General features: G+C 46.1%; 1 protein-coding gene across 1 annotated transcript in view; it reads left to right on the top strand.

Moving 5' to 3' along the window:
* Positions 1 to 11009, top strand: part of LOC115198161 (mitogen-activated protein kinase kinase kinase 11) — a 47812-nt gene extending 36803 nt beyond the window's left edge. The window contains exons 5-10 of the mRNA XM_029759906.1: positions 44 to 290; positions 1924 to 2040; positions 3316 to 3478; positions 5996 to 6096; positions 6253 to 6882; positions 8299 to 11009. Coding sequence (XP_029615766.1) covers positions 44 to 290; positions 1924 to 2040; positions 3316 to 3478; positions 5996 to 6096; positions 6253 to 6882; positions 8299 to 8927 — 1887 coding nt within the window. The 3' untranslated portion in view covers positions 8928 to 11009. The remainder of the gene's footprint in view (positions 1 to 43; positions 291 to 1923; positions 2041 to 3315; positions 3479 to 5995; positions 6097 to 6252; positions 6883 to 8298) is intronic.
* Positions 11010 to 14523: the final 3514 nt, after the last annotated feature.

Below are 14523 nucleotides of genomic sequence, written 5' to 3'. Positions count from 1 at the left end.
GTGTTTTGCGTAGTAAAACAATAATAACCAGTAATTACTACAGGAGCTGCGTTGTCGCGAGGAGGAGCTGAAGCGGGCGGCAGTGGAGCAGAAGTCTCACGAGGAGTTCCTGAGGCAGAGGGAGCAGCAGCTGGCCCAGTGGGAACAGGATGTGTTTGAGAGGGAGCTCAGTCTCCTCATCCTGCACATGAACAACCAGGAGAAACCCAACGTCAAGAAGAGGAAGGGAACCTTCAAGAAGCACAAGTTGAAGGGCAGCAAGAATGGAGAGAAGATCAGCATGCCTCAAGGTGAGGGGACGGCGATGAAACTTGCTTGGGATGTCTTGAAATGTCTCTCGACACACGTTCCAAAAAGGTTCTTCGGCTGTCACCATAGGATAACCTTTCTTGGTTTCAGGTAGAACCATTTTTGGTTTCAGGTAGAACCCTTTTGAGTTCAATGTAGAACCCAAAAAGGTTCTACCTGGAGCCAAAAGGGGTTCTTCAAAGGGTTCTCCTATGGGGACAGCCGAAGAACCCCTTTATGTAGATGGCACGTTTTTTTCTTACAGTATGTACTTCAGCATTTTGCATTGAAGATTAAATGTTTGAGGTGACAACACAGAATGTCACCTTTTTGAGTTTTTTTTCATAAATATCTGTTATACCGTTTAGAAATTAAAGCACTTTATAGACCTAGTCCCTCCCATACTGTAAGTGAATTTATCCAAATACTTATGACACCTTGAAATGGGGGGACTAGACAGATATGTATGAAAATCCCCTCAAATAAAAGGTGTCATTCTGTACTGTCACCTCAAAACATGTAATATTCAATCAAAAATGCTAGAATATAGAGCCAATTAAAAACAATGCATACATAGGCGGATGTATATTGGTCAGTTGGTTAGCTGGTTGGTCGGTCTGTGAGTCGGTCAGGCACATAGGCAGAAAAAGAGTCAGTCTACAGTGCATGTCATTCACCTCACACTCCTTCACTACTGTGTCAACTGAGTGTGCAGAAGAATCATATACCCGTTATCTGCTGTAGACTCACTTTCTCTTGTAGACCACTCCTATTGTCTACTGATAACAAACTCACCATAGAAACAAACAATGCTATACACTCATCATGCCTGACACAGAGGCACTCAGTTTCTCATACAGATGCTCTCTCTCTTTCCAAATGCACACAGACTTACTGTGTGTGTGTGTGTGTGTCTGTGTATAGAGGCTGTGGTCAGGCCATTCCCAGCAGCAGGGTAGTGATTTGGTGGTGGGTTGATGAAAGGGACATGGAGCTAACCCAACCACGCCTCTGGGCTTCCTGTCACTCCTGGCTGGCCCTTCGCTCGCTCTCTCTCCTCCAACTCCTTTCTCCCTTCCAGCTATATCTCGTTCCCAGCTTTCTCTCTCTCCCAGCTGTTTCTTCATTTTTCTCCCAGCTCTCCCTTTCCTTCTTGCCTCTCTCTTCTTCTCTCCCAGTACTTCCACTACCAATGTATCTTACTACGCCAAGCTAGCCGAGGACAGACATCCTTCAGGCCTCTCATGTTTTCGTTTGCTTTGGCCTCACAAATGACCATATTCTCTCACAAATTACCATATTCTCACATATTACCATATTCTCATGGCATGAAAAGGAAATTCAGACACCTATGCCACCACGGAAAATATAAAAAAAAAATTCTAAGGTAAACAATCTTGTTGAAGACAAGCACGTTAGTTTCTTTGTCTTTGTTTGAACCTGGGTCGAATTCAGTGGGCCACACTGTAGCAAAACACTTTTCACCTGTAAAATCAATGTGTTCTTATTGGACGAAGCTAAGGTAGTACCTCCCCGTTTTACTGTTTCAAAACGTTTCCTCCCTACTGAACAGGACCCAACATCTTTATTTTGTCTGTCTAGTCTGGTCTCACATCTGGTGTATGTCTTTTCCAGACTTTATCCATAAGATCACTGTCCAGGCGTCCCCGGGGCTGGAGAAGAGACGCAACTCTCCCGATCTGGGCACCGGCACCTCTCCCTCTTTCGGCCCACGCTTCCGAGCAATCCAACGTGAGTGTGGTCTTCATCCACCACACACTCTCAGTTCACACAGACACACACCCCTCCACCAAACACACGTCCTTTTTTTCACCTCTACACGCTCACCTCACTCTGCCCTTACATTCTCTGCCTCTTTCCCTACAGACTTCCTCTCTCCCTCTTACACATCCTTTCACAACAATAGCTGTTCCAGTCCAAATATCCTTCCTTTTAACAATGGATCAACAGCGTATTTGCTTTAGCCTTTAGTTCTCTATATCTGCAATGTCCTCTTTCTACCAGCTAGGGGAGTCTTTGCTCCATGTGCTACAATGACAGAAATCATCTCTGTATTTTTACATGCGTGTGCTGTTACACAATGTCTCTTTACTGAATAAGAAACCAGCTAAATTCATTGGTCTGTGTGTTACAGTGCTAAGTAGGAGTGGAGGGGCATTTGATAAACAGCACTGTTCTGGAGTTCAGCGCTAAAGACTAATTTCATTATAGTGACTCTTTCCCCTTAGTGGGAGAATTCTCCCCATAGATAAGGTCCTATACCACACCTACATGAATTTTCTGTGTCCCAACAGACTCAAAGGGTTTATCCTAAAATGCCCATAAAATAGGTCTAACCACAATGGTTGAGTTTAACAGCACAATAAAGATTGCAGTTTAATTTATATGAAATATTTTATTGGATTAGTGGTTTTCGAAAACATCTGTTTGATTCATTTATGCGTTTAAAAAGTGGGTTGGATTCATGCGTCTGTAATCATTTGTAGGCTTAATGGTACTTTTTAGGGCTCAGTGTGCGGTTGTCATTAAAATGTATTTCCTTAGCTAGCACAGATGTTTGCTAAATATGTCACGGCAGACAATGACTTACTGAACCCAGGGGTCATATGGTTAGAATTTCGTTAGCATTATGTTAGCGCTTTAGCGTCTTAGCATCTTTGCACTGTGTCAGCCCATAGAGATTGCAGCGACGTCGTGAATGACTAACGTGACAGCAGTTTGCATCTCGGAGTCAGAACCCCCTTTAGGACGGGAAGCCTGTTGTGTGATGGCTCTGCGAGAGCTGCTGAGTCCTGCAGTCAGTGTTTGTTTAACATTAGCGTAGCTGAATTAGCATCGCTAGCCCTGAGGGGATGAGAAAGTCTAAGTGTGCAGCACCAGGTGGAATCTCACTTCTATTATTGCCCGCTTTGATTCCCCCATTCTCTGTCGCTCCCCACCTCTCCCCTCTATTCCCAAACTTTGCTCTCTCGCTCTCTCGCTCTCTCTCTCTCTCTCTCTTTCCAGTCAGCCCTAGTGAGAACAGCAGGGCGTTTGGTCTGAGCTCCATGTGGCCCCTAGAGGCCCCTCCACACAACAAGCAGGCCAACGGGGACCGGCTGGGCCCCCACTGGAGGCCCCAGAGCCCTAAGAGCCCCAAAGTCCTGCGCCTCAGCCCACAGGAGAGCAGGTAGTAACCCACTTCCTTACACTGACAAGAAACACATGGCTGAGCTCTGTGATCACCACTTCATTAAGTCAGGATTCCTATTTGACTCAGCCATGCCTCCTTGCCCGTCCAACATTTCCTCATCTCCCACCCTTCCTAATTCAACTATCCCTGATGCTCCTCCCTCTTTTCCCCCTGCCCCGCTACAAAGTTTCTCCCTACAGGCGGTCACTGAGTCCGAGGTGCTAAAGGATCTCCTGAAACTTGACCCCAAAAAACCATCTGGGTCAGATGGTTTAGACCCTTTCTTCTTTAAGGTTGCTGCCCCTATCATCACCAAGCCTATCTCCAACCTTTTTAACCTGTCTCTCCTTTCTGGGGAGGTTCCCATTGCTTGGAAGGCAGCCACGGTTCGTACTTTATTTAAAGGGGAGATCAAGCTGATCCTAACTGTTATAGACCTATTTCTAGTTTGTCCTGTTTATCAAAAATGTTGGATAAACTTGTTAATAATCAACTGACTGGCTTTCTTGATGTCTGTAGTATTCTCTCGGGTATGCAATCTGGTTTCCACTCAGGTTATGGTTGTCAACTCAACCTTAAAATGGTCCTCAATGATGTCACCATTTCCCCTGACTCTAAGCAATGTTGTGCTGCTATTTTTATTGACTTGGCCAAAGCTTTTTATACGGTAGACATTCTATTCTTGTGGGCCGGCTAAGGAGTATTGGTGTCTCTGGGGTCTTTGGCCTGGTTTGCTAACTACCTCAAAGAGTGCAGTGTATAAAGTCAGAAAATCTGCTGTGTCAGCCACTGCCTTTCACCCATGGAATACCCCAAATCTCAATCCTAGGCCCCACGCTCTTCTCAATTTACATCAACATAGCTCAGGCAGTAGGAAACTCTCATTCATTTATATACAGATGATAGTCTTATACTCCGCTGGTCCCTCCCCGGATTTTGTGTTAAATGCTCTACAACAAGCTTTCCTAGTGTCCAACTGTCACAATTATCGTAGTGGAGAGAAGACCAAGGCGCAGCGGGTATGTGGATATTATTTTAATGAAAACACGCAAAGCCTCCACAGGGAAAACAATAAACAGTACTCACGACAACAGGAACAGTTTTGCAGGCTCACAAAACGCAGTGCAAAAACAACTACCCACAACCCCAAAGAAAAACACACACTACTATATAGGACTCCCAATCAAAGGCAACTCAACACACCTGCCTTCAATTGGGAGTCCAATCACCAACACAACACTTAACACACAAAAACCCTGCCACGTCCTGACCAAAACTAATACAATTGCTCCCTCTGCTGGTCAGGACGTGACACCAACAAGCTTTCTCTGCTCTTAACCTTGTTCTGAACACCTCCAAAACAAAGGTAATGTGGTTTGGTAAGAAGAATGCCCCTCTCCCCACAGGTGTTATTACTACCTCTGAGGGTTTGGAGCTTGAAGTAGTCACCTCATACAAGTACTTGGGAGTATGGCTAGACGGTACACTGTCCTTCTCTCAGCACATATCAAAGCTGCAGGCTAAAGTTAAATCTAGACTTGGTTTCCTCTATCGTAATCGCTCCTCTTTCACCCCAGCTGCCAAACTAACCCTAATTCAGATGACCATCCTACCCATGCTAGATTACGGAGACATAATTTATAGATCGGCAGGTAAGGGTGCTCTCGAGCGGCTAGATTGTCTTTACCATTCGGCCATCAGATTTGCCACCAATGCTCCTTATTGGACACATCACATCACTGCACTCTATACTCCTCTGTAAACTGATCATCTCTGTATACCCGTCGCAAGACCCACTGGTTGATGCTTATTTATAAAACTCTTAGACCTCACTCCCCCCTATCTGAGATATCTACTGCAGCCCTCATCCTCCACATACAACACACGTTCTGCCAGTCACATTCTGTTAAAGGTCCCCAAAGCACACACATCCCTGGGTCGCTCCTCTTTTCAGTTCGCTGCAGCTAGCGACTGGAACGAGCAGCAACAAACACTCAAATTGGACAGTTTTATCTCAATTTCTTCATTCGAAGACTCAATCATGGAAACTCTTACTGACAGTTATGGCTGCTTTGCGTGATTTATGTCTGTCTCGATCTTCTTGCTCTTTGGGCTGTTGTCTGTGCCCAATAATGTTTGTACCATGTTTTTTTTCTGCTACCATTTTGTGCTGCTACCATGTGTTTATACTATGTTGTTGTCATGTTGTTGCCTTGCTATGTTGTCTTAGGTCTCTCTTGTGTTGTCTCTCTTGTCATGATGTGTGTTTTGTCCTATATATATATTTATTTTCTTTTTATCCCTGTCCCCGCAGGAGGCCTTTTGGTAGGCCGTCATTGTAAATAAGAATTTGTACTTAAGTGACTTGCCTAGTTAAATAAAGGTTATATAAATCAAATAAAATCCCCCCCTCCATACACACAGGCCAGATATGAATCAGATGTGGAACATTGTGTTGCACTGTATTGGCTGAAGCAGAAATATTGTGTTTTAAAGCAATTATGTATGTTCCAGTCTTTCAATGAGAGCCAAGCTTCTGGACATGGACAGCAATGAGAACGGAGAATCCAAGGATGACTTTGAGGAGTACAGACCGTCCACGCCTGTCCAAAACGGTATGCTCTTCATCACTACCAGAGTTACTTTACCATATTCACACAAACACCCCCTCTATCCTAACTAATTGGGTAATAGCTGATTGTAAATTGTCCTAAATTAGTATTCTGTATGCATGAGCTGACCAACCAAGCTCTCTCGCTCCTCCCCCCCAGGCTCCTCGGTGAAGGAGCCCCCAAGGCCTACTCTACCTCAGGGGGACTCGGGCATTGAGGAGGGGCTGGAGGGTGGCTCCCCCAGGCCTGAGCACCGCTCCCTGGGAGGCTTGCTGAGGAGCACCCACCGGGCCCTACTGGGCGGTGGCTCCCTCCTGGCCTCTGTGGCACTGGGACGACACCTGGACGTGCCTCACATCCCCCCCAGGGTTCCCCCCCGGACTAACCCCCCACCCCTGGACCACCACCACCTTCTGCAGGAGGTCCCCATCACGGCCCTCAAAATCCCCTCCTCCTCGGACCCCCCGGTGGTGGATGACCTTATAACCTTCTCCAGCTTGGAGCACCTCCCCCGGCCCCTCTTTGACTTCCCCTGCGCCCTGCACGCTCCCGGGGTGAAGCCCCTGCCCCTCACGCCACCTCCGCCTCACCCCCGGGAGAGGGCCTGCCACAGGCACGCCCAGACCTCTCAGAGCCCCCGGAGCCCCCATTACCAGGGGCAGGCTAGCCCAGCAGAGTTGGCCCCGTCCCCCCACCACACCAACGGGGAGGCAGGCTGTGATGCCTGGGGCCAGGGGTCAGACAGGAGGAGGAGGTCCAGCCAAGGCCTGCTCTCTGCCTCTCAACTAGGTGAGTGTATATGCACAAATACACAACACATGCACGCAACACACACCCCACTTCCCCCTTCAGACTCCAGACAGGGGATTTTTATTATTTCATCATTACGATACAAAAACACACATCTCCCCCATATGCGTTGCGTGTGGCTTACTTAATAGCAGCTCTGACAGTTATAATGATGATGGAGCTAAAGAGTAAAGGTAATACATTCTCAGTCAGTTCAGGGCTGTTTTAAAGAGTTGCCCTCCGGTGCCATTTTATACGTTAACATCATATCTAGTCTTGTCTGTCAGACAACAGTGTTCTCTCTAAGGATGCCATGGTAGAACAGGATGCCATGGCAGAACAGCCTCGAGCCCTTCATCAAGCCTGTCTCTGCTTGTAATGCTGCTAATAACTAGCATCTTCTAATCAAGCAACTCATCACAAGGAGCACTTAGAGTCAAAAGCTACATAAAACAAATCACGCAATTACCATACACTGTAATATGTTACGTTTTATTAGCTGTAATGACATGAAAATAACAAGTTGTTATAATGTTTTTGCCAGCAACTTGTTTGGACAGAAATGGAATTACTAGAAGGAAGAAAATAAAAAATCTCAGAACACTGCTCAGCAATTTGACTGTACTTTCATGGGTACACTCAATATGTCTGTGTAATTGTATTTCTATGTTTCTCTAGGATGCGTCCCACCCTAGTTCCTATATACACTGAGTATACCCCCCCCCCCGCCCCAAAACAGCCTCAGTTTGTTGGAGCATGGATGGACACTATAAAGTGTCAAAAGCGTCGTGGAGGTGCATTTGATTAACAGCACTGCTCTGGAGTTCAGCGCTAAAGACTAATTCCATTATAGTGACTGTTTCCCCTTAGTGGGAGAATTCTCCCCATAGATAAGGTCCTATACCACACCTACAGGAATTTTCTGTGTCCCAACAGACTGAAAGGGGTTTTCCCAAAATGCCCATAAAATAGGTCTAACCACAATGGTTGAGTTTAACAGCACAATAAAGATTGCAGTTATCACTATTATTACTGCCTCCAGAGAGCTGTCTCAGGTCATCTGACACCCACCTTTTCAACCCTATCATCTACACGGAAGCTGATCTCGTGTCAGTGCTTAATCAATGCCTCAGTAGGGTCTAATTTCCATCACTGAAAGTGAGGCTTTTGTCAGTCTGTAGTACTAGACTAAGAAGAAAATGTCTGCACACTTAGTCAATTGGCATTTAAGTGGTTTATATTAGCTAATCTGTCAGTGAAATGGTTATTTACCTTCCTGTATCTTAGCAACCTGTTTGGGGCGTATGGTAGATTTTGATGCTTCAGTCTTCCGACACCTGTTTTAATTAATTATTACGTAACATATTTATTATCATCTCTGTGTTCCGCTCATTTAATCTGCTCTTTCTCTCTCAGGCCTGGACCTCCCCATGTGCCAGGACAGTCTGGAGTCAGAAGACAATCCCGTGGCGGTCCCCTTCTCCCTTTTCCCTGACCCTCGCCTCTGGAGCCCCAAAACACGTCGCCTGGAGGTCAACGTCATCCCCCGCCCGCGCCCCTCCCCCATCCGACCCCGCATCGACCCCTGGAGCTTCATCTCTGCTGGGGGCGGTGGCGGAGCGTTCGGTGGTGCCCGCAGCCCCCGACGGTCAGATAGCCACCCATTGGGGTACCAGCCCTCGCCCACCAACCCCTTCACGAACTGTGACCCCTTTCCCTCCCCGGACTGCGACCCATTCTCCCTGAGAGCCGACCCATTGTCAGGCATTACGCCCGACACGCCCTCGCCCTTTGACCCCTTCTCGCCACCGTTCCCCACCTCCCGCTCGGCGCCCTGCTCCACCAACGGGTCCCCAACCCTGCCAACGTTCCGGGTGGCGCCCCTGAACCCGGCCGACTCGCCGCTTATCGACCTGGGCTGGGCGGCGGTGTGCGGGGTCGGGGTCAAGCCCCTGGAGGTCACCAAAGAGAAGACGCGACCCGGGAGGACTCTGGGACTCAAGCCCTTCAAGTCCCCCACGCAACCCAGAGACGATCGCTTCTAAACTAAACCTCCAACCCTGACCTTTCCTTTCTCATAGCACAGAGTTTATAACAGCGTTTTTTTAAAGGAATGCGGCCCCCAGCCCCCTAAATGGACAGATACAGGTTGTGTATGTCCTGTGTTAGGAATGAGGATGATTTGGAGTCCTATTTAAAACAAAAATGCACATGACACTCATGCCTGTCCCCCTTTAGGGGAATTGTGGGAAATGTGGTGCCCAAACAGTGGAGTGGTTTGTGTTGCCTTAGAAACCAACAAGGAAGCTAAGCCTGACTGCCATCTAGCTCAGTGACAATGGATTGTGGGAGTGGATTTCTGTGCACAGCAAACCAACGTCTGATGCCCATTTTATTCCAGAGGATTTCTCGCTCTCTGTTTCTCTCTCATATATATTTTCGAGAGCCAGATCGGTGGGCTTCTCCAGACTCAATCAGAAGTCCCTCTATCGCTTCCACTCGTCTCTCTTACGTGGACAATATGAAGCTGGAAACAGCAGCTTGCTTTATCTGTAGCTCTGAAAGCATTCAGGGCCTTGGACATTTAGAGTGCAATTTGCTTTATGAAGCATTTTAAAAGGTTTCTGGTCTTGAGTGGTGAACCTACTTCAGAACCTATTTTCAATGATTTGTCTTAAATGTGCAAAGGACTAGGAGCTAAGTGAAGCTAGGTGCAAGATATGACGATGATTCTGGTCTTACCCTCGACAAACAAACAAAAAAGTCTCAAGCATGTTTGTCTCTCTCTTTGCAATAAATAACATGTGATGGGTCAATGTGAGAGAGTACTCCAAGTATGGCTACAGAGGTGCCATATCATCCAATCGAAATTCCTTAGAAATTCTCTGGATATTAAAGCCAAACAAACCCAGGACCCAGGCATTCCACTAGGAAAAAGATAACATTCCAATAGCATTCTGACCACATTCCCAAAATTCAACTGATTTATTTGGCAGGTCAGCCGGCGACAAAGCCTGGGGAGACTAGAGGCGCCTCACAGCACATTCCGTTCATGTGGCAAAGAATGTGACTGCTTCAGCCCACAGCATTATACATGTTTGCCCCTACAGTATGGCAGAGTGGTAGGGTGCATAACTATAGCCCCTCCCCATTTGTCCAGTATTATCTACCCGGATTGGTTCTGTCCAATATGGGAATACTGTTAAATCTTGATTGGATGAAATCCTGGAAGTAGCAACTTAAAGAGGATCACTGACTATTACACTCATTTCTTAGTGACTAATTGGCATGTTAGAAGGGAAGCTACAGTATAATAGCCTGCAAACAAATTTGGTTAAGATATCCTCTCACAAAAAAACGTGCCGTTAGAATCCAATGGCTGTTTCGTTCTAGGGGAAGAGAGTTTACCCAAGTGGCAAGCTTTGTAATTAGTCTTAATGACTGTGCTGACGAACTGAGTGATAATATTAATTAGGATTGTGATAAGGACAGGGTTAATTTATTAACATGGAGATATTTGCCTAATTGATACATTTCCCCCAACATAAAGTTTAGACTAAATGAGTCAGGATCTTAAAGTGGATTTAAGCAGTGCTGTTCGTTTTAACGCATCCATGGCAGGAGGCCTCTTTAATGCGATTCCAGATGATACAGAAGTTCTCCCCTTTAGAGCAATGCCTCATAAGTGCTTGGAATTTTTCCTGACCAATGGACGTGACCAGGGGCCCAGAGTTCATCGTTCCTGGTCAGGTCACGTGACCAGGGGCCCAGAGTTCTTCCTTCCTGGTCAGGTCAGATGGTCAGCAGAGACTCCTAGCCTTACCCACCACTTATATCCCACTTCTTCTCAGGTCAGGCAAGCTCCTCCTCTCTTGATCCAAAGAGATTGGGTCCGTTTTCGCTTCACGCCATTGACTACTGACTGTACTGCATCTCAACCTATAAGGTGCCTCCCCTCTCTACCTCTCCCCCTATGTGATGTGCACATAACTACTTAGAGACATATCATCATTGTCATCGTTCTTATTGAGATTTGTTTAAGAGGCAGGTGTGGCCTGAGACTACAGCATATGTCAATCCCAAATTGGTCTGTCATCATTTCATATCCGATAAAGAACAGAAAGTGAGCATTCACTCCAGTCGAAGATACATGTACAATGGAATTTAAATTGTGGTTGAGTGGACATAAACAGCTAGCAGTGTCAATGTCTGAGTCGATAAGGGCAGTCCAGTGCAACTGAGTAGGAGTGGTCTAGTCATCACCAAAGGACAAGGAAATGGCCAAGGATGTTTCAGGTTTAGGATTATAAAAGTAATCTGCAAAAAGTAATTTTATTCCCATTCATAGTATTACATATTGGTATTTCAAAAGAGTCCTCTCTAGGTTTAGTTTGTAGATTTGTAAACCAGCCATGCAGTGCCCTGTGACACTGAACGCTTAAACACACAAAATACACCCTTATTGTACTGACTTGTGTTCCAACCCAACATCCCAGTGTGTGTGTGTGTGTGTGTGTGTGAATGCCTGCCAAAAAACTAGTATACATACAGTGGGGAGAACAAGTATTTGATACACTGCTGATTTTGCAGGTTTTCCTACTTACAAAGCATGTAGAGGTCTGGAATTTTTATCATGGGTACACTTCAACTGTGAGAGACGGAATCTAAAACTAAAATCCAGAAAATCACATTGTATGATTTTTAAGTAATTAATTTGCATTTTATTGCATGACATAAGTATTTGATCACCTACCAACCAGTAAGAATTCCGGCTCTCACAGACCTGTTCGTTTTTCTGTAAGAAGCCCTCCTGTTCTCCACTCATTACCTGTATTAACTGCATCTGTTTGAACTCGTTACCTGTATAAAAGACACCTGTCCACACACTCAATCAAACAGACTCCAACCTCTCCACAATGGCCAAGACCAGAGAGCTGTGTAAGGATATCAGGGATAAAATTGTAGACCTGCACAAGGCTGGGATGGGCTACAGGACAATAGGCAAGCAGCTTGGTGAGAAGGCAACAGCTGTTGGCGCAATTATTAGAAAATGGAAGAAGTTCAAGATGACGGTCAATCACCCTCGGTCTGGGGCTCCATGCAAGATCTCACCTCGTGGGGCATCAATGATCATGAGGTAGGTGAGGGATCAGCCCAGAACTACACGGCAGGACCTGGTCAATGACCTGAAGAGAGCTGGGACCACAGTCTCAAAGAAAACCATTAGTAACACACTACGCCGTCATGGATTAAAATCCTGCAGTGCACGCAAGGTCCCCCTGCTCAAGCCAGCGCATGTCCAGGCCCGTCTGAAGTTTGCCAATGACCATCTGGATGATCCAGAGGAGGAATGGGAGAAGGTCATGTGGTCTGATGAGACAAAAATAGAGCTTTTTGGTCTAAACTCCACTCGCCGTGTTTGGAGGAAGAAGAAGGATGAGTACAACCTCAAGAACACCATCCCAACCGTGAAGCATGGAGGTGGAAACATCATTCTTTGGGGATGCTTTTCTGCAAAGGGGACAGGACGACTGCACCGTATTGAGGGGAGGATGGATGGGGCCATGTATCGCGAGATCTTGGCCAACAACCTCCTCCCCTCAGTAAGAGCATTTAAGATGGGTCGTGGCTGGGTCTTCCAGCATGACAACGACCCGAAACACACAGCCAGGGCAACTAAGGAGTGGCTCCGTAAGAAGCATCTCAAGGTCCTGGAGTGGCCTAGCCAGTCTCCAGACCTGAACCCAATAGAAAATCTTTGGAGGGAGCTGAAAGTCCGTATTGCCCAGCGACAGCCCCGAAACCTGAAGGATCTGGAGAAGGTCTGTATGGAGGAGTGGGCCAAAATCCCTGCTGCAGTGTGTGCAAATCTGGTCAATAACTACAGGAAACGTATGATCTCTGTAATTGCAATCAAAGGTTTCTATACCAAATATTAAGTTCTGCTTTTCTGATGTATCAAATACTTATGTCATGCAATAAAATGCAAATTATTTACTTAAAAACCATACAATGTGATTTTATGGATTTTTGTTTTAGATTTCGTCTCTCACAGTTGAAGTGTACCTATGATAAAAATGACAGACCTCTACATGCTTTGTAAGTAGGAAACACTGCCGATTTTGCAGGTTATCAAATACTTGTTCTCCCCACTGTATATGGAATAGGGTGCCATTGAATATAGAGCAGGTCCTCCGCTCTGGGACCCTGGCTTTTCCCTCTCCCATCACAGTCATCTAAAGCTGTGGCAGGTGTGTTATTGCCTACTATACTAGTCCATACAAGACCCCTGCACTTTAGCCTCAACATACAAGTCAACAGACAACCCCTGTAATTCCCATAGGGATGAAACTGAGACTGATGGTCGAAATTGGCGCAAGAGCATCAGTATTGCTGCCTGTCCGTCTGTCTCGTCATGTGTCAGTCAGTCTGTCTAGGTCCAAGCCCTCATGTCCGTCTCAGTTCTTCAAGGTCTTATCTGTGATTTCCTTTAGACCACACGCTGTCAGTCGGATGCGTCCAACCCTTTTAAAAGCTATAGTGTATTGCACAGATAACCCCAAAGAGAGTTTACTCAACTAATGCCTCTCTGCATTTTTGTGAAGTTGTATGTTTGCTTTACTAAGGGCACGGTCACTCTCCACCTATGTGAAAATCTTGTGTAGATGATCAGTTTGACTATATTTGATCGTTTTAGAGTCAGAGTCAGAGATCTGTTTGAGGAGTGTGTTTTGATCTTGGCATCAGACAAACAGATACAGTGGCATCTCCCCTCCATGTTGGGTGTCATACTACACTGGTAGTGAGATTGAACATTTACAATTTTCTTGAAGTAACTAGCTGTATTTATTATGGATCCCCATAATATATATGCGGTTGCGATAGCTCGACTCTTCCTGGGGTCCAGCCAAATTAAGGCAGTTATACCATTTTTTTTTAAACAATACAATACGTTCACAACAGATTTCACAACACATTAAGTGTGTGCCCTCAGGCCCCTTCTCCACTGCCACTTATCTACAATACAAAATCTGTGTGTGTGTGTGTGTGTGTGTGTATATATTATCGTGTGTGCCTGTGTTTGTCTCTTCAGTCTCCGCTGTTCCATACGGTGCAAAGGTCATTAGACGATAACCTTTGGGATGACCTTTTCGGTTGTACACAATTCAAATTCACTCATGATGTCTGGATAGAATCAAAAGTCTACCTTATCTCCCTGGCCTTAACCCAATTGAAAGAAAAAACCCTCCGCCCTTGTTTCTCTCTTTGATTATCTCCATGGTCTTCTAACCTGGTCATGGTGATGACAGGTTTTTGGACAGGAAACTAGATTCCTTGAACGCTCCTAGACCGCTGTCGGGTCGCGCCGCTGGTCCCTTGATTGATGCGGATGACAGGCGGCGCTCCAATAAGAAACTCCTGACGAGTTGTTTGTGACGTGCCGCCCTTTCAGGCATTGCCTCATCCGTCATCGCGAATCGGTGCCCCCCCATCCGTGCTGACAGGCCTGAATGAAACAGAACTTTGCAGAGGAGGAGAGGAAAGTACGCCAATAGGTCTCTAGGACAAATACTGGCTTCATTCATGCATACTTTGTCCATTTGTGTCAAGCTTTGAGTTGTATCAGTTAGTAACATAACC

The sequence above is a fragment of the Salmo trutta genome, chromosome 8 (genome assembly GCF_901001165.1).
Source record: "Salmo trutta chromosome 8, fSalTru1.1, whole genome shotgun sequence".
In the NCBI taxonomy this organism is placed as follows: Eukaryota; Metazoa; Chordata; class Actinopteri; order Salmoniformes; family Salmonidae; genus Salmo; species Salmo trutta.
Note: the sequence above shows the minus strand (reverse complement) of the source record. Positions and strands in the feature narration are given on the sequence as shown.